At 40.4% G+C, this 24209-nt stretch overlaps 1 protein-coding gene across 1 annotated transcript in view; it reads right to left on the bottom strand.

Annotated features, from left to right (window-relative positions):
* LOC133876772 (uncharacterized) overlaps window positions 1–18738 on the bottom strand; it is a 30988-nt gene extending 12250 nt beyond the window's left edge. The window contains exon 1 of the mRNA XM_062315018.1: window positions 18493–18738. Within this exon, the coding sequence (XP_062171002.1) occupies window positions 18493–18738 (246 nt within the window). The remainder of the gene's footprint in view (window positions 1–18492) is intronic.
* Between the last annotated feature and the right edge of the window lie 5471 nt (window positions 18739–24209).

The following is a 24209-nucleotide window of genomic DNA, read 5'->3' as shown; positions in this document are numbered from 1 at the left end:
TCACATAATCACAGAAAATATGAAGGATTGAGTTCAATCAATATGAAAGACTTTCTAAGACAAGATAAGAAATTCATAATGATTGAATATAAACATTAAAATCAATTCTCACAGTTATACAACCATCATGCATATAGAAAATCTCAAATTAAAATTCAATTAAACCATTGTTACTTGGAAATGGCTACATCAACACCATATTAGGAATTTAGCCGCTCATCGTAGTGCTGGGATGGCCTCCTGCCATGTTCTTCTCCTCTTCAACTTGTCAGGCTTTCAAGAAGAATTTTCTGTCTAAATCTAAGCACAAGCCCAAGCACAAGTACACTTCTCTTAAAGCTTAGAGGTCTATTTATAGGGACTAGGAGAGGCCTAGAAGCTCTTGGAATTCCAGAAAAATCGTCTCTTGAGTCTTCTTGTCCAAGTAGGGGATTGAAACTTCAATCCAAGTGGGAAAAGGATTCCAAATTCGGCCAGAATTGCGGTCTTTTATTGCGGGATGATTTTAGCATAGTAAACATCCGAATTTGGGAAAAGATATTTCTGACATATTTGTTTCATTTTTTATTAGCTTTCCAACGCTATCAATTTCATTGTAATCCAATAGATGAAGTAAAAGTTATGATCCAAACATTGAGACATATGCAGAATCCAAATTTGAATCCAATCCGATTTTGACTTTTAATGGAGAAATTCCGATTTAATCCTTCACTTGATTTGATTAAACTTAACCACATCATATAGGTATTCTATTATAATTGGTTAAGCTAACCAATATCTTCTAGGTCTTCTCAAAGTGTGCTTTAAGCCCAAAATCAATGGAATTAATTGCATCTTTATTTAAAACCTGAAAACAATAAAACAACACAAAATCAAACAAATAACAATGCTAAGGAATTAACATATATAAGTTAAGGGGCTTGAATGTGCAACATTCGACGCTTATCACACCTCCAAACTTACATATTGCTAGTCCCTTAGCAATACAAAACAAGAAATAAAACTTAAAAACAAGAAGATAAATCCTTCTTTCGTGGGATGTACGATTGCATTTAGCGTATGCAATAAGCCTTTTAAACCCCAGGACTCCCTAGTGGACGAGTGAAGTCTCGTGAGGGTTTGCCAGTAATGATACCCTCAAACATTATTCCTACCATGTTCTCCCCAAGAATGTAGCATCATAAAAGTAATGGTTCTCATTCATTGGTAAGCTTAAGAAAATAAACTCCATCTTCACAATTTCAAGGAATTAAAAATTAAGTTACTAACATGGCATTATGAGATATCACAAGATTCAACTAGTGTAAAGTGAACTTAACACATAGTCATGAGATTTCAAAATTAATCTCAATCATGAATGCTTCAACACTCAAAATTCCCTAGACTCCCCATTAGATAAAACAACCAAGGCATATATATTTATTATTATTTTTATTTATGCAGGCTGTGCAATGCTTAGCTCCCTTAAGCTTTCTAATTGACCAATGTAACGAGTGTTAGGTCAATGACTTCCAAAGCAGATGGTTTTAGGGCATTAGGTGTAAAACACCCTAAAGACTTACTATTTCGAGTCAAAAAGGCTACGAAGCTAAACTTAGCCATTTTATCAATCAAAACAAACTTCCACCTTTTGACGTGAATACTCAATGCTTAATGAGGCAAGAGATCCTGTTACTCAGTGAAAATCTCAAAGTGATCAATATTATTCTTTTTTTTTTTTTTTTCTTTTTTATGCCAAAGTTATTCTTCCAACAAGTTACCCAATTGCATCCAAGATATTGATAACAGACATAACCGATTTCAAATTTCATACCCCACAAACTATGTGCTAGTGTGCTTGTGAGAATCAAATTGAAACAAGTAATATCTCATGCTGCCAAAGAGAATAACAAAACTCTAAATTCACTAGTCAAGTGATCATGTGTTCATCATGTTAAGCTCACCAAGGAAATACAAATCAGGATTTAAGTTCAACCAAATTCTTAGCGATAACATAGCAAAATATTGGACAGTGTTTCGTTCTTCCATACCCCCAAACTTGAATCACATATTGCCCCCAATGTGTGTATAGAATTGAACATAACAGTAAGAGGATAGGAATACCTGAATGAGTAGATGTGGGGCATATCATACCCCCAAACTTGATTGCAAAAACACATGTCCTGAAAAAGAGAGTGATACTCCAACCAAGTACTAGTCAAGTACAACACATTGTTGTAAAAATATAAACAAAGAATGAAGCAACAATGGATAAGATAAACCTGGAGGGAGATTATGTACCCTGGCCTGATAGAGGACTCGAGCACACAGGGCCTGTGCTCGAACCTATAAAGCTGACTCATTTAGTCAAAATATGTGGGATTCGTCAAGTCAGCGGAATCCACATCCTTGATGCGCTCAATGCTCTCTGACCTTTAAATTTAAATTTGAAGCACCAATCTTTTCTTTTCTTGGACCAAAGAGAATAAATTTTACCTACAGAAAGGTAATTTTGAATGTCCGTATATCGAGGTAGATCCCTTTGAGTATTCTTAAGTAGTTTCTCATCCAGAAGGGAATCATGAAATGGAATAGAATGAGGAGAATACACAAGGAAGTTTTCTACCTTGATGGTCTCTTTTTGCTCTTCTAATATCTCTAACAAACTACTCTCCTGACCTCTTGGTAAATCACAAGCAATAGAGGCTCAGGGTTCATATGGCGTCTCTAGAGTAAGAGTGGATGATGGAGCCTCAATGCTCACTTCCCCGCCTTTTGCCCGATGTAGAGCTTGTGGAGCCTCAATTTGCTCTTCCTTCATCTCTTCCACGTGAGTTTCGACCACTTCTCCATTCTTTATTGTGGTGATGGTTTGCCCATGATAAGAATTATTCTCATCCACCATGTAGTGTCCTTCAAGATTGGCCACCGACTGTCTTTGAAGCTCTTATTCTTCTCCATTGAGGTGGTTCATGATTTGTTCAAAGTGAGCATCCATCCTGGCTTCCATCTTGGCAAAGAATTGAGGGGTATATTGTTCCTGTTGAGACTGTTGTTGTGGAGGCCAGTAGATGGGAGATGGCTCCTCTTCGTAAGCTTCTATCTTGGCAATGGATTCAGAGTGAGAGTTCAATGTCTGACTGAGGGAGGTCACTATCTAAGTGAGTTTCTGATTTATCTCACCCATAAGTTTCAATATTTGAGCTTGAACATCAGAATCTGACTGAGGAGATGGTGTAGCCTGAGAAGAAGGCTGCCAGTTATCCCCAAAGTCAGCACAATATGGAGATGATTGACATTGCTGGTGGAGAGGATGGAAGTTAGATGGTGGATAGACAGCTTGATCATTGAACTGCGGATATGCCTGATGGTATAGTTCATGAAATTGTGGAGCATAATTTTCAGGAGCTTGAGCTTGCCACGAGATATTAGACTGGTTGCTCCATCCTGTGTTATAGGAATCATAGTAATGCCCATTCTTCGGTCTACAGAACTGTGTGTTCATATGCTCATAAAAATCGTTAGAAAATTGTCCTACAGTATGACAATCTTTAACATGGTGATAAGGACTATAGCAATATGAACATGGTTCATGGGGTATTGGAATGCCTCCCCACATTTACTAAATTAACAAAAAAAATAAAAACAAAAGAAAATAAAAACAAAAATTGGAAACAAAAAAAAATAAAATAAAAAGAAACCAAAATTAAAATAAAATAAAAACAAAAACAAAAAAGTGAATCAAGTTAAATTTAATCTTTAAAACTTAATAACATAACCGTTTGCAATCCCCGGCAACGGCGCCAAAAATTGATGTGGTCTTTTGTTTACCAAAATATATCAATAACAATAATTACCACTCGCAATAGGACGAATCCTTATAGGATAAGGCTATGTTGAGGGTGTTGAACCTCAAGGACTGCAGGGGTATTATTATCAAGTTTTTCAAAATTAAATATAATTTAATTAAAAAGATATTTGATTTTTTTGTTTTCAAAAATAAATACATAAAAGTAAAAGACATAAAAATAAATAGAGTTGTGATGAGATAAAGAATAGGGGATTGATTTCACCACTCACCGCATAACAATGGTCAATCATAAATTAACAAGGAAAATCCATACTATGCATGATATAGGGCTCGTCTCACTCGAGTAGTCAAGAAATTACCTCTAAAGAATAAGTATAATCCAAATTCGGCCAGAATTATGGTCTTTTATTACAGGGTGATTTTAGCATAGTAAACGTCCGAATTTGGGAAAAGCTATTTCTGACATATTTGTTTCATTTTTTATTAGCTTTCCAACACCATAAATTTCATTGCAATCAGATATTTGACATAAAAGTTATGATCCAAACATTGAGACATATGCAGAATCCAAATGAATCCAATCAGATTTTGACTCTTAGTGGAGAAATTTCGATTTAATCTTTCACTTGATTTGATTAAACTTAACCACATCATATAGGTATTGTATTATGATTGGTTAAGCTTACTAATATCTTCTAGGTCTTCTCAAAGTGTGCTTTAAGCCTAAAATCAATGGAATTAATTGCATCTTTATTTAAAACTTGAAAACAATAAAACAACACAAAATCAAACAAATAACAATGCTAAGGAATTAACATATATAAGTTAAGGGGCTTGAATGTGCAACATTCGACGCTTATTAGCAGATTTTGAGGAAAACATACCAGTGGAAGGCGCCCAGATAATGGAATCTAATTGAGCACATATTTGTATTTTTAAGATCTCAGAGACAGTGGTTTGATCAAATAAGAAATGCAGGACATTGAAATTCCAAGACATTGTAGAAGAGTCACTACAAAAAAAAAAAAAAAACACACAAATTCTGGACGGTTTTAAATCGTCCAGAAATTGAAAAAAACCGTTTGGAAGCAACTCCAAACGGTTTATTATGGACAGTTTAAAACTGTCTAGGATAAAATGTCGCGAAATTAATTTCTAGACGGTTTGGCTCAAATCGTCTGGAATTCTAGACGATTTTGCCCAAACCGTCCAGATTCAATTCTGGACGGTTTGCCCCTTTTTTTTCCTCTTTTTTTTTTTTTTTTCAAGATGTATTTCTTTTTTTTTTCTTTTTTTCTTTAATATATATTAATATCATTAATTAATTTTTTTTAATTATTTATTTCTTTTCCAATAATGTTAAGATAATTAGGTCTTTCCTTTCTGAGGCCTGGTCGAGCAAAACCCCCATACCCGGCCCCATGCCGCCGTAGTTGCAACAGATCAGGCTTGGCCGGGTCGACGACGGAGGGGGATGACAGGCTTCGCGGCTCAGATCGGGCTTTGCAACTCAATTCGATTTCAAGCTCGACGGAGGGGGACGACGGGCTACGCGGCTCAGATCGGGCTACGCAGCTCAGTTTGATTTCAAGCTCGGCGAAGGGGGACGACAGGGAGTCATCGTCGGAGATGTCTGTCCAGCAGTGTGCGGTCTCAGATTGGAGGTCTAGAAGCAATGGTGGTAGTGGACACACTCATCTTCGTCTCTCTTGGCCGATCGGACCTCCTAATCTTCGTCTCTCTTGGCCGGTGGTTGTAGTGGGCACGCTCTCGCTCAAGCTATAGACCTCGGAGAGCTCGGAGACGTCGTTGATCTAGCTACCTCCAGCCAGGCCATATTCCTTTTTATTTGTTTTGGTTTCGCTGGGAAAGTTTTATTCCTTAATTGTAAAAAAAAAAAAAAAAGGACGGTTGTGATTTTGGCTTGGAAAAAAATCGGATGGATGTGGTTCAATTTGGAGGCATCATGCGGATTGATGACATGGCGTGAGAAAAAATATTTCGAGACAGTTTCAAAAGAAACCGTCTAGAACTTAAATTTTATGGACGGTTTGGTAATAACTGTCTATAAATTTATAGACGATTTTATAAAAACCATCTACAAATGAAAATTTCCAGACGGTTTTTACTAAATCGTCTGGAATTTTATGGACGGTTTGGTAAAAACCGTCCATAAAATTCTTTGGGAATAACATTTACAGATGGTTTTTTTAAAATTATCTGTAAATTTATAGACGGTTTTTATAAAACCGTCTAGAAATGAAAATTTCCAGACGGTTTAGTAAAAACCGTCCATAATAAAATTTTACAGACGGGTTTAAAAAAAACAGTCTACAAATTTTGTTTTCTAGACGGTTTTAGAAACCGTCTAGAAAAAAACCGTCCATAAATACCCTTTTTTTTGTAGTGAGTGGATAAAAGCAGAAATACAAAGGGGATGATGAGATAGAATGGATGGTAAGCGAGGAATAGGAGTGAAAGATGGGGAAGTGGGTATCTATTGTGAGGACCAAATAGGTAGACTTGAATTGATAGAAGGAATAAAACAAGCACCAGCAGAAATAATATGCAGAGTAGCCTTTATACCATTCCAAATCCAAGAGTCAGGGGTAAGATAAGAGGATAAGAAATTTCCATACCTGATATACTTTTGTTGAAAAAGTAAAACCCATAAGTGTTGTGACCGGAAAGAAGTTGCCAACCAAGTTTAGATATCAAAGATAAATTCACATCCTTCATTTGTCTAAAACCAAGAGCACCTTGATCTTTTGGTGAACAAAGGGATCTCCAAGATTTAAGGGTGAGATTACGGGCTTTATCTTTAGGGAAGCCCCACCAATTTTTTTGAAAATCCTATCCAATTTTTTACAAAGACCATACAGGAAAAGGAATGAACTCATGGCATAGGAAGGGATGGTTGAAACTCCTGATTTAATAAGGGTTGTTTTGTTTGCCTGAGATAAGGTTTTTGAACGCCAACCTTCAATTTTACCATTTACCTTATCTATGATATCAGAAAAAGCAACTGTCTTGGATCTATTAAACAAAATAGGGAGACCTAAATGTTTAGCCGTGGCTGGGGTTATATGGTATGGTAGGATATTTCTAATATATAGCTGAGATGGTAGATGGAGTAGTATTTTACTAAACATAATATTAGATTTAGCAGCATTAACACTTTGTCCAGACCAAGAAGAATATTTCTGAAGACAATCCATAATAATATGGGCTTCACTAGAAGTAGCAGTGGTAAAAATGATAAGATCATCAACAAATAAAAGATGATTTAAAGGTGCACAAGTTCGAGCTATCTGAAAACCATGAAGATGCTGATGGAAAAGGCGGGAAATGACTTTAGTACCAATAATAAAGAGGACAAGAGATAGTGGATCACCTTGACAAAGACCATGAGAAGGAAAGAACAAACCAAAGGGGCTGCCATTCAGGAGAACTAAAAATGAGGAAGTAGAAATACAAAGCCTGATCCAGTTGATTCAAGTTGGATGGAATCCCAACTTTGAGAGGATGGCTAGCAAGAAATACCATTCCATCTTGTCAAAAGCTTTCTCCATATCTATATTGACAGCCATAAGCCCTCCATGTCCCTACTTTGATTTCAAAGTGTGAAACATTTCATGAGCTAAAATTGAATTATCCTGTATATGACGGTTAGGAACAAAAGCAATTTGAAATCGAGAGATAATATTATCAAGTAAAGTCTGAAAAATGAAATTGACTTCTAAACAAATAACAAGTGTGTGCAAAAAGTGTCAACAAAAATAATAATGCGGAAAATAAATGACACAGATATTTTGTTGATGAAGTGGAAACTCAATTAAGAGAAAAACCACTCCGGAGCAGCCAAACCCAGGATATCCACTATTCAGAAGACAAAGCTAGATACAAGATAGTAACACTCACATACACCCGATGTAGTGATCGTACCTTGCTCTATAACATGTAACCTAACACGAACGCTTCCCAACCAGGTCACCTACCTGAAGGGGTCTTCAATGGTATCCTTTACCTTAAGGCTGACCCCTAAGATAGACTTCAGTTGTAGCACAACAACAGTACACTTGCAAAGGCTTCAGAGAGGATGAATCAGCACCAATAATCTTCACAAAATACTCTCTGAGCTCTAGAGGAATTCAATACCGAATTATCGCAATTCTCAATGCCCAGGGGCATCTATTTATAGGCTGAGGGTTCAAATGGGTGATTGCAGTAATATGTACAAACGCCGTCCGGACGGTGAACCTAAGCCGTCCGGGCAGACAACTGTGCGACCAGAATTTTCGAGATTTTCGCTGAAAATCTTTCCTATTTGAGAGCCGCGTCCAGACGGTGAGGCACTGTAGTCCGGACGGTCGCATGTCCGCTGCAAGTAATTTCCATATAAGGCTTCGCGTGTCCGGACCAAGGGGGATGGCCGTCTGGACGGTTGATCTTCAACATGCAATTTCCATATTTACTGTGCGCGCGTCCGGACCATGAAAGGCAGGCGTCCGGACAGTTGAATTCGAATCCGCAATTTCCATATCTGTTGAACTCGCGTCCGGACCATGCTGACTGGCATCCGGAGAGTTGAATTTGAATTGCGATTCTTGCCTTAAAGAGAAGCACGTCTGGACGGGAATCCACGTGGTCCGGACGGTTGCATCAATCTTCCCATAAATGAACTTGGAAAGAATTTGAAGCTTGGTTGAATACTGAGAGGCGTCCGGACGGGCTACCGAGACGTCCGGACGGATGCAAGCTGGAACAGAAGCTTCTCGATATAGTGGAGGGTCCGGACGGAAGTCCACGTCGTCCGGACGGATGATGCTTGGTCTGTCTGGCGTCCGGACGGTATGGTACGTCGTCCGGATGGCTGGAGCAATGGACAGATGAGCGTCCGGACAACTGGCAGGGAACCGACTTTTCTGACTGCAGAATCTTCTGAAACACTTCTGAATAACGGAATCCCTTCTAACACAGCATCTTTACATACAAGTGATTTTGTCCAAACAGAATTAAGCCAATCACAACCTAACAATCTCCCCCTTTGGCCATTCTGGGACAAAAATCACTTTACTGGTTTAGAAATACATTCCCGGTCCAAAAATAAAAATTACTCCCCCTTTTTGTCACAAAAGGATAAAGGGTAAAACAGAGTAATAAAAATTACAACACACTGCAATAAACAAACAAAACTCAGTCATCCTCTGCCATAGGTGCAGTCCTCGGCGCATCATCCTCATCATCACTACTGCTAGGATGATGATACTTGAGGCACTCCCTGAGATTCAACTGTTTCTGCTCCACCTGCTTGTTTATGGAGTGTACCTCCTGCTGCATAGAGGTGATGGACTATTACATGGTGCTCATGCCTCCCTGAATGGCAGCTAAGGCCTCCATTATCTGTGAAAAGTTGATCTCCGGCTCTAAAGGTGGGATTGTCTGAGAGGATGAAGCCATGTCTGGAAAGCCGACTGGCATGGCAGGAGGGATGGGCACCTCATCATCAGAGTCATCTATCCGCAGCTGTGCATTAGACTTCATCCAAGTCTGCTTGCTGATGGGCTGCTGAATCTTAATCTTCAGTTTTCCAGTAATGTTGATGCCTGACTGAAGAATGATCTGAGTGAGCAGGCAGCCAAAGGGGAGACCGGTATTACCCTCATCTCAGGCCTCCAACATAACGCTCATAATATGCTTGCACATGCAGAAAGGCAAGCGGAGGTGGATGGCATAAACGAAATGGGCCTTCTTCAGAATCAAGTCACTATGCCTGACAACTGGCCATAGGTTGTGCTGCACTATCTTGGCCAGCAGGCGATGAGAGGGAGACAATGCGCCGATCTGAATGGTGGTAGCACACTCTTCTCCCTGTGGAACTGCATGGAAGAACTCTCGGAGATCGTCCAGGGAGGGAGGAAACACCACCTCATTATACGGACTGCGAGGCAACTCAAGGACTGGTACCCCGATGAAGTGACTGATGATATGGGGATCAACAGTGATGATATGCCCGTCAACAATGGACTGCAGTACCAACCCACAATCATCGTCTTGCGCCACCTCTAGGTTGGCATAGAAGAGTCTGACAAGCCTGGTGAGGACGATGCAGGCACAGGTGTAGAGATATCCCCACTGGTAAGTCTAGATAGTCTCATAGATACTATCTAGTGGAGGCACCATGATGTCAGATCAAACCACATTGCGCTCAGCAATGACTGTGCAGTCCATGATTTTGGCTTGTAGGGCGCTCCTCTCTTCCTCTGTCCTCTGGCGGACCCTGCCTTGGGAACTGACTGCAGGCATGATTCTGCAACAAGAAACCAACAAGAATTTGCCAAAAATAATCCAAAAACATTCTTGTTAGGTTACAACAAAAATTTGGTAGAATAACAGCAGTAAAAGGATGTCCCAAAAATATAGACAGAATATATCATCACAGATTATCCCAATATGGCAGAAATATACATTTTATTATCTCAAAAACATTCCTAAAGAAATCAACATTCTAACAGTTAAAAATAAACTGAAGAGAAAAAGACTAGAAGAATACCTGGAATGTCTAATTAATGTACAAAAAGACAAAGAGGGATGAGATAAAGCCAAAAGCACTCAAAAAAATAACTCACTAAAAGCCAAAAAGTGAGATTTTGGTGGGGTAAGGAGGAGAAATGGAGACCAGGGGTATAAATAGCCTTTGTGGGGTCCCTGTCTGGACGGTGGATTAATGTCGTCCGGACGCACGCTGCTTCGGAACCATGCGGACAAGTCGCGCGCGTCCTGATGATTTATCCTTATCGTCCAGCCGTTGGTTGCCGTGTGCGTCCGGATGACTAAGCTCCGCCCGACCAGACTCCAAAAGATATCGTCTGGACTACGAAAATCCACCCGTCCGGACGCTTCACACTGAAAAATAGAAAACTGAGGGAAATTTACAAAAATCAATTTTTCTCAAGTCAGTTTTAGAACACGCATGCATAATCTACTGATAACACAATCAGAGAGCATCTCAAAACTAAGCAGAGATAAAAAGGAGAGTTGAGATGTTAATCAGCACAAACATTGTCCTGGACATAGAAAATTCAAATAGACAACTCAACTCATGCAATGCGTGTGTGTGTGAAGACTATAACCGACAAGGTATGACTATCACAGATATGACAAAGAGCAACCAAATTTTCTAGACACGAGAGAAAATTAATGCAAGATTAGTCAAAAGTCAAACCTTATAACTTACTAGGGCCTGGCCACCCTCATCTAATACACTCCCCCTGAGATGCAGCACCTAATTGTTTTACTTGTACCATGAAGGACAAAGTAAATGTTTTACTTGCACGTAGAGGGCAAGGCATAAAGCAAATTCAGCACATAAGCAGTGAACAATTGAAGCACAGAATTCATATGATTTACTCCTTGATTCTTATGAAGCTGCAATCTAGAGGGAATGCCAGAATTTTTAGGTTCTAGGTTCAACTAGCATGTAGTCAATTTGGCCATCTTATCAAAGACCTCTTCTCTTATCCAAAATTTCTAGAAACACAAAGTCAGAGAATGAAAGATGTACCTTTTAGGGAAGTCGTGGATAATGCACATTTTTCATCGCATGAGAAAAGAAGCTATCCTACTTTTGCATATATAGAAAAACACTTGGCAAATTATAGTCAGAAACTCTCAATTATATCTAAGCAAAGTAAATTAATACCCAAAGAATTGAGATATCAGGAGAAAATACATGCGATTATCTGTTATGCCAAGAGAAAAGAAAAATCCTGCAAATTCTCCCCAAAAATATTTATTTTTATTTTTTTTTATTAAAAAAATGCAATATGGAAAAAAAACATCATATGCAAGGCAAGATCAAACCTGACGATGCCAATACAGAAAAACAGTCGCTCGACTTGCTTTTTCTGTCTTCCCTAAAAAGTACCTGCAAAATTCTCTCAAGAGAAATAGGGGGCAAAACAAACTGGTTCCTAGATTGCATAGTAAGCACACAAATATACCAAGTAAAAGTGCAAGCAATCAAACTTGATGCCGTAGGATTAAGAACCAAATCCTAGGCATGAACACCCGATCCTGCTAGGTGCGTCTGTTCCCCCTCAAGGGGTGATTGTCCTTCCTGACCCAAGCCTGCCTTCCTGTAGGTGGTTGCTGGCAGGACTGCATCTTCCACTCCAACATACTCTACATCCAAATAGGTGGCTCACTGAGGTACTGCTCTTCTTTCACCTTCTGAGGCCTCCTAAATTGCTTGGATTTGTTCTTGGAGTTGCCACTGTGATTGGCAGGTACAAATCGTTGCTGAGGCCACTGATGCTAGGATGCCTGGTATCGTGGTCCATGAAACCAAGGAGCTTGATATCTTGGTGCTTGATGGTATGGGGCCTGATACCATGGAGTCTGGAACTGGGCCACAGGTCTAGTGCTACGATCATCCTGTCAGGGCACTTCTTTCTTGGCCTTGGCTTTCTAAGCTTTTAGGAGGGAGCACTGAGGACGAACATGCCCACTTAGACCGCAGTGATGGCATATGGGAGGTCTTTTGATGGAATGAGGCTTCTGAGTGCCTGGACCATCATCATTGACCTTGTCCTTCCCTTTATCTTCAACAGTGGGAGGAGGCTATGGGACTGTAGGTTTCACAAATACAGTCTTTGAAGTAGAGGGAGCATCAGAAGAAGGAGCTACATACCCGAGACCAGTCTTGTCAGTTGGGCTTTTCTGGATAGACAGCATACGAGTCAGCTTCTCATCAGTGACTCTTTCTAGCTGGAGCTGCATCTCTAGTAGCTTTTCCTTGAGCTCTTGTATTATAAGCAGCAATGAACTCTTCTCAGTTTGCAGACTATTCAGATCATAGAGGTGCTGCTTACGACCTTCCCTCAGCTTCTCATACTCTATATAGAGTGTCTTGTAAGCCTCCTTTAGCTCTTCCCCATTATCACTATGCTCCGAATAATAAGAGTCTTCTTCCTCAACATTTGGGGCTACAAAGGCCAGAAATTTTTCAGACTCTGGAGCTTTTTCTTCTGACTCATCACTGAGAGTCACATTGTATGCCTTCCCTTTGCCCTTCTTAAGATTCCCGCAATCGGCTCAGATATCCCCAAAACCTGAGCATTCAAAGCATCTGGGCCCTCTGGGATCCTTTTTTTCTTCTTCCTCTAGTTCAGCTTCTCTGGGAGCTTTCTTTACTTTTTCAAAAAACTTCTTTTTGAATCGGTCATCTCTCATAAGTCTTCTGAAATTCTTGGCTAACAAAGCCACAGCTTTTTCTTCCTCCTCAGAGTCATCTTCAGATGAAGCTTCTACCTTCTTCTTGGAAGCTTTCAAGGCAATGGTCTTCAACTTCTTGACCGAGGGCAAAGATAGCTCATACGTTTGAAGAGATCCCACCAACTCTTCAATCTTCATTTCTTCTAGATCCTTGCTTTCTTCAATGGTGGTCACCTTGATCCTGAAACGCTCAAGCAAAGATTTCAAAATTTTTCGGATGAGTTTTACATCCAAGATAGGCTTCCCTAGACTCACCATGGAGTTTCTCAGGTCACTCATCTTGGAGTAAAACTCTCCAAATGTCTCATCCTCCAACATCTTAATCTCTTCAAATTTTGAAATCAACATTTGAAGTTTGGCAGATTTTACAAGTTTCGTGCTTCATATGTTGTTTCCAAAATTTGCCATGCTTCTTTGACTGATTCGCAATTTGAAATTTTTGCGAATTCTGATGGAGAAAGTGCTTGGCACAGAACATGGAGGGCTTTATCATTTGAAAGATGAGCATTCTTCTGAGGGACTAGTTCAAGTATTGTATCCTCTGGTTTACTCCAACCAGTTTCAACAATACTCCAACAGTCAATAGATTTCAGAAAGAAACGCATACGTGCCTTCCAATAGCCGTAGTTCATACCGTCAAAGGCAGGAACAGAATTAAGAGTTTGAGACATTATAATAAATAGAAGTCAAAAATAATAAACACTCAAGAATTTAATCTTCTCATAGCGTACCAAGCTCTGATACCAATTGAAAAATGAAATTGACTTCTAAACAAATAACAAGTATGTGCACAAAGTGTCAACAAAAATAATAATGAGGAAAATAAATGACACCGATATTTTGTTGACGAAGTGGAAACTCAATTAAGAGAAAAACCACTTCGGGCAGCCAAACCCAGGATATCCACTATTCATAAGACAAAGCTAGATACAAGATAGTAACACTCACATACACCCGATGCAGTGGTTGTACCTTGCTCTCTAACGTGTAACCCAACACGAACGCTTCCCAACCAGGTCTCCTACTTGAAGGGGTCTTCAATGGTATCCTTTACCTTAGGGTTGACCCCTAAGATTGACTTCAGTTGTAGCACAGCAACAGCACACTTGCAAAGGCTTTAGAGAGGACGAATCAGCACCAATAATCTTCACAAAATACTCTCTGAGCTCTAGAGGAATTCGATACCGAATTCTTGCAATTCTCAATGCCCAGGGGCCTCTATTTATAGGCTGAGGTTTCAAATGGGCAACTGCAGTAGTATGTACGGACGTCGTCCGGACAGTGAACCTGAGCCGTCCGGACGGACAACTGTGCGACTAGAATTTTTGAGATTTTCGCTGAAAATCTTTCCTGTTTGAGAGCCGCGTCCGGACGGTGAGGCACTGTCGTCCAGACGGTCGCATGTCCACTGCAAGTAATTTCCATATAAGGCTTCGCACGACCGGACCAAGGGGGATGGCCGTCCGGACGGTTGATCTTCAACACGCAATTTCCATATTTACTGTGCGCGCGTCCAGACCATGAAAGGCAGGCGTTCAGACGGTTGAAGTCGAATCCGCAATTTCCATATCTGTTGAACGCGCGTTCGAACCATGCTGACTGGCATCCGGACGGTTGAATTTCAATTGCGATTCTTGCCTTAAGGAGAAGCGCGTCCGGACGGTTGCATCAATCTTCCCATAAATGAACTTGGAAAGAATTTGAAGCTTGGTCGAATACTGAGAGGCGTCCGGATGGGCTGCTGAGACCTCCGGACGGATGCAAGCTAGAACAGAAGCTTCTCAATACAATGGAGGGTTCGGACGAAAGTCCACGCCGTCTGGTCGGATGATGCTTGGTCTGTCTGGCGTCCGGATGGTATGGCACATCGTCCGGACGGCTGGAGCAGTGGACAGATGAGCGTCCAAACGGGATGACACGTCGTCCGGACGGCTGACAGGGAACCGACTTTTCTGACTGCAGAATCTTCTGAAACACTTCTGAATAGCAGAATCCCTTGTAACACAGGATCTTTACATACAAGTGATTTTGTCCAAATAGAATGAAGCTAATCACAACCTAACAAAGTCTTTAACCGATTTGCTAACAACTTGGAAATGATTTTGTAGATAATATTACATAGACTGATAGGATGGTAATGATGAATTGTGGAAGCTCCCATCTTTTTCGGGATAAGAGCAATAAATGTATGATTTTGTTCCTTTAGCAATTGGTTATTTCTAAAAAAATTCCAAACAGCTTGTAAGACAGTTATTTTAATGGGGGTAATTACCTTTTCCCCCCATCAACTACCAGCCATTGTCAACATGCCCCCATGAACTGACACCTCGACCAAAAGAGACCATCCAACTACCAACCTTACATACTTTGCCCCCCTCCGTTAGGGAATCCCGTTAACTTGGACGAAATAGTCCATTTTTGGGCGTTAATTTTGGTTTAAAGACCAAAATACCCTCCAACAATAATTAATAAAAAAAATATTAAAATTAATATGTTTAAAAAAGTTGAGGGCATTTATGTCATTTTTGAATTTGAGTTAGGGTATTTAAGTCTTTTTACGAATTAAACTGACGGAGGGGGGCAAAGTATGTAAAGTTGGTAGTTGGATGCTCTCTTTTGGTTGAGGTGTCAGTTAATAGGGCCATGTTGACAATGACTGGTAGTTGATGGGGGAAAAAGGTACTATCCCAATATTTCATATAGAACAAAGCAGTGAATCCATCAGGTCCAGGGGCCTTAGATGCCCCTAAGCTAGCTAAATCAGCATGGATTTCAATTTCAGTAGGTATAGCACATAACGAGAGATTATCATATTAAAAAATAGTGCAATTAAAAAGATTTAAGCTCAAGATTAGAAGGGGGATTGGTAGAAGCAAATAGATGTTTAAAATTGGAAACAAAACAATCGCCAATTGATTTTCTATCATTAATCGATCCATCATTAGAGGATTTAAGAAGGTCAATAGAATTTCTTCTTCTACGAATAAGAGTGCGAGTGTGAAAAAATTTGGTATTTAAATCTTGACAGGTATGCCAAAGTTCTCTAGATTTATTTTTCCATAGAGATTCTTCCTGTATCAGATACTCAGTTAAAAGGGATTTTAGATGAAGTTCAAGAGCTAAGTTGGTATCGGAAGGTGTATCCTGTTGGCCGGGTAATATCAAGAAGATGCATAGTATAACTAAGTTTTCTATGAATGCCACCAAAATGATACCTATTCCAATGTTTTATAGCATTCTTGGTGTTCTTAAGTTTTTTAACTAAGCAGTAAGTAGGAGAGCCAGGAACATGTTTGGACCAAGCTTCCTTAACAACTACACCACAGGACAGATCTCTAGTCCAAAATTCTTCAAAATGGAAAGGGCGCAAAAGAGAAAGGTATCTAACAGAAGTATCTAAAAGTAGAGGGTTTTGATCAGATGTGTGGGCAGGTAAATGGGTAACCGAGTAAGAGGGGAATTGCTGAACCCGCTGGATAGAAGCAATACCCCTATCTAGACGTTCTTTAATCAAACTGGAACATTGACGGTGATTAGACCAAGTGAAAGAATTACTAGAGAATCCTAAGTCGATTATGCCAAACTGATTCATAAACTGAGCAAAATTATTAAAGGAAAATCTATTAAAAGAACGACCACCCAATTTATTAGTTTGTGAGGTAATTGCATTAAAGTCACCAATGCATAGCCATGGAAGAACACAATTATTACCAAATTCAGACATAGCAAACCAGAAATCTAAAGTGGATTTATGATGTTAGTATTTTGGCCTCATTCTTTGTTTGGACAAAATCACTTATGTGTAAAGATGCTGTAAACAGGGATTCCACTTGTTAGTGCATTTTCAGAAGACTCTGCACTGCAAAAAAGATAGAAGATTTCAGATTCCCTGTCAGCCGTCTGGACGCCCATCTGTCTACTGTTCCATCCGTCCAGACGACGTGTTCATCCCGACCGGACGCTAGACAGACCAGCATCATCCGTCTGGACGACGTATCCTTTCCGTCCGGACCCTACACTGTATCAAGAAGCTTCTGTTCCAGCTTGCATCCGTCTGGACATCTCAGCAGCCCGTCCGGACTCCTATCAATACTCGAACAGTCTCAGATTCTTTCCAAGTTCCAATAAAGGGAAGATCGATCAACCGTCCGGACGAGTGTCTCCTTAAGGCAAGAATCGCAATTCAAATATCACCGTCCGGACATCAATCAGCCTTTGTCCAGACGCACGCTCGTCAGTTAAGGAAATTGCCGATTCGACTTCAACCGTCCGGACGTCTGCCTCTCTTGGTCCGGACGCACGCATAACAGATATGGAAATTGCGTGTTGAAGAATTGCCGTCCAGACATTCATCCCCCTTGGTCTGGACGCGCTAAGCCTTATGTAAAAGTTACTTGTAGCGGACGTACGACCGTCCGGACGTCAGTGTCTCACCGTCCGGACGCAGGTCTTAAACAGGAAAGATTTTCAGCGAAATTTTAGGAAAGTCCTGTCGCACAGTTGTCCGTCCGGACGGCCCAAGTTCACCGTCCGGACGGCGTCAGTACATATTACAGCAATCGCCCATTCTGCACCTCAGCCTATAAAAAAGGCCCCTGGGCATTGAGAACTGCAAGAATTCGGTATTGAATTCCACAAGAGCTCAGAGAAGTTCAAGATCCCTCTGAAGCCGTTTCAAGTGTGCTGCGGTACAACTGAAGTCTATCTTAGAGGTCGGCTCTAATGTAAGGAATTCCATTGAAGACCCCTTCAGGTAGGAGACCTGGTTGGGAAGCGTTCGTGTTGGGTTACACGTCAGAGAGCAAGGTACAACCACTGCATCGGTACATGTGAGTGTTACTATCTTGTATCTAGCTTCGTCTTCTGAATAGTGGAATTCCTGGGTTTGGCTGCCCTAGAGTGGTTTTTCTCTTAATTGAGTTTCCACTTCATCAACAAAAACTATGTGTCTTTTATTTACTGCTGTGCTTGATTTTTGTTGACACTTGTTGCACACACTTTATTTTTAGAAGTCAATTTCAATTTTCATATGATAAGGAGGCCCATACACAAAAGAGATCATCCATTCAACATTAGGGGAGTTCAATTTACACATAGCAAAGATTATATTAGATGAAATATAAAAGTTAGTGAGCATAATATCATTTTTCCAGGCAACCAAAAGACCTCCACAAGAGCAAAAGGGAGGAGCTTGAACATATTGAGTAAAACCTAACTGGAGCATAACAGAACTACCAATAATAAGAGCAGATTTAGTTTCAGAAAAAAACAAAATATCAGGATTATGTTTCTTGATCATGGCTGTTAAACTACGAATTGTAGAGGAATGAGCCATACCTCTACAATTCCATGATAATATTTTTAGTGTTGTGTAAGGGGCATGGTCAAGCCAGCCACCTCATTTTGTTGTTGTACAGAGAGAGAACCTGAAGCCGAATCTTGCTCGTCAACCAGAACAAGTTGGGTAACACACGAGCCTTCTTAGCAGCTGAGTACACCTTCCTAGCTACTGGCAGTGTTGGGGAAGAGGAACCAAATGGAAAAGCACCTTCAACCGAAGGTTTCGCCATAAGGGGATCATCACAGTGAGTGGTTGTTTCATGCTTGGCTTCGGACAGGATATCATGAATGGTAGGAGAGGAGACCAAGCAAGGGAGGAGCTCTTGTGCCATTGGAGTCAGATGGGCTTGTTTTTAGGAAACAAGAGAAATAGTAGCCATTTTCATTTTTTCTTGGAAGCTCCTAGTTGGCATCGGAGGGGATTGTCTTCTCTTTGATGGAGGGGGATTTATAGTTACTGGCTCAGAGATATGTTTCCTGCTTGAGGTGTGGTGTGTTCCAGAGGGAGATTAGATGGAGGAGGGTTGCCAAACAAACATGGCTGGGGTATTTGGTGGTGGAGAGATACAGCTTGGGGGGATTTTGTAGGTTGATATGGATGATAAGGAGGATGGTGAGGAGGATGTCTAGATGATATGTAGGTGGGGAGGCTAGGGTCAGATATGGGTGGCAAAGGGGGTAAAAAGTGAACAGGGTGAGGAGGGAGTTGGGAAGAAAAATGGAGGTCAGGGGAGAGTTGGAAAGGGTAAGGTGGGAGGAAGACAATAGGGGGAGTTTGTGATGGGCTGGGCAAGGGAAATAATAAGGGTTGAGAGTCAGGTGGGCCGTGGACCATATATGGGCTAGTGAAAGAGGAATCGGTATAGTGTTGGGTTTGGCTTTGGGAGATAAGAGAAGATTGGATTGGGAGAGGAGAAACCAAAAGTGGGCTTTGAGTGGTCAAATAGTGTATCAGTTCAACAACAGTGGAAGTTGAAAATTCAACTACAATTTAATGTTTCCTTTCCCTTTGCAGAGGACGTGGGAGACAAAAGATTTTGTGAATTGTCCTGAGGGTGCCGTGGCCAAATCTGAACCATGTTTAGGCAGATATGATAAAAGTGGAGACGTGTTGCAATCCCTGCAGTGGTGATGATGTTCCAGATATCTCTAGATGGGACGAAGCTTCTACCGCAAGCTTTGGTTGCATGCCTTGCAAAACAAGTTGCCAGGGAGAACCTCTGACGGTAATGAGAGCTGAAGATGGGCCCGATGATACTGGAAAAGTTGAGTGGAAACAGATTCAAGAGCCATATGAACCAGTGGAGGAGCGTCTGGACTTGTGTCAGGAACCCACGAACCAGAGATCACATAGGCACGGAGGGAAAGCCCATATTTGTCTTGAGGACCCGAAGGTGGCGAAGCTGGACAGTAATTTTTGTGGTGACCGATCAAATCACAAAGGGTACAATAGTCAGCTAGCCTCTCATACATATATTGAACCCAGATTTGAGAACGGCCTTGCCGGGGGAGAAGAAGTCCAGGTACCAAAGGTTTTGAAGTATCAATTTTAACTCGAATACGAAGATGATGAGTGCAGATGATACCTTCGGAGTTTCCGTTTTCCGCATTCAACAAATTACCCAGAGATTTTCCAATCTAAATAGTATTTCGAGTAGTCATATTCTGAAGAGGCGGACCATGGATTTGAACCCAGAATTGGCAAGTAATGAGTTTCACCTCATCAAACGAAAGATTTGGAGGCCAGAGCTTGAGAATAAGCAGAGAGCCTTTGATATTCCAGGGTCCTTGAGAAAGGATTTTGATAACATTGTAATATTCCTTATTTGTTGTGGCCTTTATATCACATTTACGATGTTTGCTATGTTTATTATTTTTTAATAAACATATACGGTATTATGATTATTTCTATTAATTTAGATTACCGTAAATATGGAATCGATATTATGGTTATTTCTATTAATTTAGATTACCGTAAATATGGAATCGGTTAATTGATTTTAAAAATCAATTAACGATATTGTTTCCTTGATGGAAGGAAACAATACGGTGTTTACCATTTGAGGGTCCCTAACCTAGCCTATAAATAGAGTGCCTGTGTACACCATCAGTACAGCCATCAAGCAATAGGCATAGGTTAGAAGACACTCATATTTTTGTTCCTAGAAGTTCTGAAGAAGTGCTTGAGCAACAATGGCCGAAGGTATGCCTAAAACTCTTCTATGTTCTTATTATTTCCGCTGCGCATGTTAGGTTAAAATAATTTGTGTTTAATTATTTCTAACATGTGGTATCAGAGCCAGCCTCTATGCCGTGTTGCTTAGCATATAATTTTTCTATGCGTTATCAATTTTTTAATCAAGTATATTTTATTTATTATTGTTTTATCAATACCTTTGGAGGAGTATTGCCTTTTTGTCTATATACTGTGATGAAACGCATGGTTTTAAGCTGGAATTTACTGGTCATTGTTAAAAATGACTGTTTTGCCCCTGCCTGGAAACCAAGCTAGGAACCCCTCCGGTTTGCCGTTCGGGTGCCCCTACAGAAAAAGCGGCGACCCTTGGGTCGCCGTTTCGGTACTTTCGGCCGTTGCTTCTGCAGTAAACGGCGACCCTTGGGTTGCCATTCCAGCACCCAAGCAGCGGCTCCTTGGCCGCTGCTTCTGCAGTAAACGGCAACCCTTGAGTCGCCGTTCCAGTACCCAGGCAGCGGCCCCTTGGCCGCTGCCTCTACGGTAAACGGCGACCCTTGGGTCGCCGTTTTAGCATTCCAAGCACCGCTGCCTCTGCGGTAAATGGCGACCCTTGGGTCGCCATTTTAGCATTCCAAGCAGCGGCCGAAAGGCCGCTGCTTGTGCAGTGAACAGCAACCTTTGCGTTGCCGTTTCCGTTGTCCCAGACAGCAGCGGCCTTTTGGCCGCTGCTTCTCCAGTTCACGGTGACCCACAAGGGTCGCCGTGGGCGTCAGGGCGGCGGCCTCTCTTGGCCGCCGCATAAGGGGCGGCAGGCTTGGCGGTGACAAGGGTGAAGGCTAGGTCCATTTTCAGCCTTTAGGGTTTTTTCAACCCATCTAGAAAAAGACGGGTCGGGTTATTAATTGGGTAGGGTTTAAAACCCAACCCCACATCAAGTGGGCTAACCCATACGGGTTAGCCCAATCCAAAACCCAACCTGACATTAAGTGGGCTGACCCGTGGGTCAGCCCAATCCAGAACTGGGCCTGTTCAATAAAAAAAAAAAAAAAAAAAAAAAGGGAGACTGAAGCCTTATGGGGTTTAGAGCTTGGGTTCACTAAGTGTAAAAGGGCCTAAGGCCACATTATGAACCATTGGGCTATATGTTTATTGTGTCTTTTTAATGCAATTTTATTTACCTTGAGGTTTAAATTATTGTATATTGAAATAATTTGTTTATTTAATACGTAATTGTATATTTGCCTTCTATATTGTAAAATATAAATTGTTTTGATGCCTAGACCTAAGGACTAATTAGCAAAACCAAATATGTTAGTGTGGGTTTATTGCACTATCTAAGAATGCAATGTCGGGAAAGTTCTGGCAAGGAAAGTCTTGGGATTTAAGTGTGTCCGATGTGACCCCCCTCACTTTCTTGGGAGCTCATCTGCTTGCAACTTGGAGAATGCTATTTACCTCATTTACGTGTTGGTTTGTTTTATTCCTAGGGTCATTTGTGGGCATCTATAAAGTCATTAGATGTTAATGAAGTCGCAATTATTATGATAATTTGAGAGGGCCAAAGCATCTCAATTTTGAATAATAATTGCATCAAGATTAAATATATGAACTTCATATGGAAAAATTAACATCGTGATGTAATTAATTCATAAACTTAATCATTTATCCCCAAAGGGAAGTTTTTATTTTTATGACTTAATTAGAATAAGATAATAAATTTAGTATTAAAAGTAAAAATTATCTCGGTTGCCCAAAGGTACGGGGAATTTTTATTTATTAATATTTAAATTTATTGGTCTTATTAATAAGGAGTAAATTTCATGCGTGATGCAACCTTTGCCCAAAGGTAGGTTAAAATTTACTATTTAAATTAGCATTGGCTGATTTAAATTAAAGTCACTTCATAGCACTTAAGTAGTTTTGTTTTTTCACTTGGTTCTTGCAGCTATACCTGCTGGATTATTTGATGGTACTTTTCATGTTCCGAAACTTAATGGTAATAATTTTATTGAATGGAAAGAGAACTTGCTCTTTACATTAGAGTGTTTGGAATTAGACATGGCACTCCGGACGGATGAACCACCCGCTTTAACGGACACCAGTACTACACTAGAGATGGCTAAACATGAAAGGTGGGAGCGATCCAATCGCCTCAGCTTAATGTTTATGCAATCTCACATTGCCAAAGGCATTAGGGGTTCTATCCCCGAATGTTCTAAGGCTAAGGATTTTTTGAAAGCCGTTGAAGCACAGTTTGTGAGTTCAACTAAAGCCATGGCCAGCACTCTAATGAAGAGACTATCAAGTCAAGACTTCGACAGTTCCAAAGGTGTGCGTGAGCACATCATGGAAATGAGGGATATAGCAGCTCAATTAAAGTCCCTTGAGGTTGAGATTTCTGAATCCTTCTTGGTCCATTTGGTTCTCAACTCTCTTCCTCCTCAGTATGGTCCCTTTAAGATTTCATACAACACACATAAGGATAACTGGTCAATTAATGAACTCTTGACCATGTGTGTTCAAGAGGAAGAGAGACTGAAACACGAGAAACCAGAAAGTGTTCACTTGGTTGCTCGTGCTAAAGCAAAGACTAAGAAAATTAAAGCTGCCCACCACTCCAAAAAGGGAAACAAGGTGTCATTCAAAGGCAATAAGGATGCTTGTTTCTTTTGCAAGAAGAAGGGGCGCATGAAGAAAGAATGCCAGAAATACATTAAATGGCTGGAAAAGAAAGGTAATCTCATCTCTTTTGTATGTCATGAATCCTTTTTGTTGAGGCTCCTTGCAATACATGGTGGATTGATTCTGGTTCTACAATCCACATTGTGAATACATTGCAGGGATTTCTCAAAACAAGGAAGCCGATAAGAAGTGAGCAACGTGTTTACTCAGGAAATAAATTGTTCTCACCGATCGTAGCAGTTGGGACTTACAGACTTATTTTGAAAACTGGATATGTACTAGACCTTGAGAATGTTTTTTATATTCCATCATTTTCTAGAAATTTAATTTCTATTTCAAAACTTGATGTATTTGGATATGGTTTTTGGTTTATTAACTCAATTTTCAGTATTTTTAGAAATAATAATTTTGTTGGTGGTGGAATAAAAATTGATGGTCTATACAAACTTTCTTTAGATCCCAACTTTGAGAACAATTATTTATCGTTGCATATCGATATTGGCATAAAGAGAAGCCTTGTAAATGAGAACTCCGCTTGGCTATGGCACAGGAGATTGGGACATATCTCCATAGAGAGAATCAAAAGATTAGTAAGTGATGGAGTTTTACAAACTCTTGACTTTACTAATTTTGGTACTTGTGTGGATTGCATAAAGGGAAAGCAAACCAACAAGACCACTAAAGGTGCCAGAAGGAGTTCTGAGATTCTTGAAATCGTGCACACAGATATCTGTGGACCTTTTTCTACTCCCTGCCTCAATGGTCAAAGATATTTCATATCTTTTATTGATGACCATACGCGATATATGTATCTCTACTTCCTAACTGACAAGGCTGAAGCGCTAAATGCCTTCAAAACCTATAAGGTGGAAGTGGAGAAACAAAGGGAAAAGAGAATCAAGATCGTGAGATCTGATAGAGGCG

The sequence above is a fragment of the Alnus glutinosa genome, chromosome 9 (genome assembly GCF_958979055.1).
Source record: "Alnus glutinosa chromosome 9, dhAlnGlut1.1, whole genome shotgun sequence".
Taxonomy (NCBI): domain Eukaryota; kingdom Viridiplantae; phylum Streptophyta; class Magnoliopsida; order Fagales; family Betulaceae; genus Alnus; species Alnus glutinosa.
This window is presented reverse-complemented; position numbering and strand designations above follow the sequence as displayed.